The sequence below is a fragment of the Cucurbita pepo genome, unplaced genomic scaffold, assembly GCF_002806865.2.
Source record: "Cucurbita pepo subsp. pepo cultivar mu-cu-16 unplaced genomic scaffold, ASM280686v2 Cp4.1_scaffold006725, whole genome shotgun sequence".
Taxonomy (NCBI): Eukaryota; Viridiplantae; Streptophyta; class Magnoliopsida; order Cucurbitales; family Cucurbitaceae; genus Cucurbita; species Cucurbita pepo.
Window position 1 is genome coordinate 1 of NW_019652672.1, and position 568 is coordinate 568.

The 568-nt window shown below is 39.8% G+C and overlaps 1 protein-coding gene across 1 annotated transcript; it reads left to right on the forward strand.

Moving 5' to 3' along the window:
* Positions 1-3: 3 nt before the first annotated feature.
* On the forward strand, positions 4-476 carry LOC111787183 (the record flags this gene model as incomplete). The annotated part of the gene is made up of 1 exon (XM_023667282.1): positions 4-476. A coding segment is annotated over one exon (291 nt), but the record flags the coding sequence as incomplete, so codon positions are not given.
* Positions 477-568: the final 92 nt, after the last annotated feature.

The following is a 568-nucleotide window of genomic DNA, read 5'->3' on the forward strand; positions in this document are numbered from 1 at the left end:
GACGAGAGCATGATCGTACTCCGGAAACGGATCCACGAAATCAAGATGGTCGAGCGGAGCCACGAACCCCCTTCCAATTGGCTCGACTGGGAGAAACGCTGCTACTCCAACTATGATTCACATATCTGTGAGGCTTTGGGCTATCTCCAATCCCACTTGATGAACACCAGGCCTAGCGTTGCCTTGGGAATTCTCCTTCTTATTACTCTCAGTGTTCCGCTCTCCTCTGCTGTCATTCTCCACCGCTTCATCGACATCGCCGCCGCGCTTCTCGCCGGAGTCCGTCTTACTTAACTGTTGCATATAACCAATACCATAGAAGCCACACGCCGTCGTTTTGAGGATGCTTGTTTTTCTATTATAATATATTATATATATTTTTTAATTTAGGGAGTAGTTGGTCTTTGTACAGCTTAGATCTCATTGTTTGTATCGCTTTCTGTTATTTTATATAAACGGTCAAGTTTCCATTTTAATTAAATAAAAATTATATATATATATATTTTTTATGTATAATTATCACCGCTAATTTTCCTTTAATCCTTTTTTTATTATTATTATTCCTTCC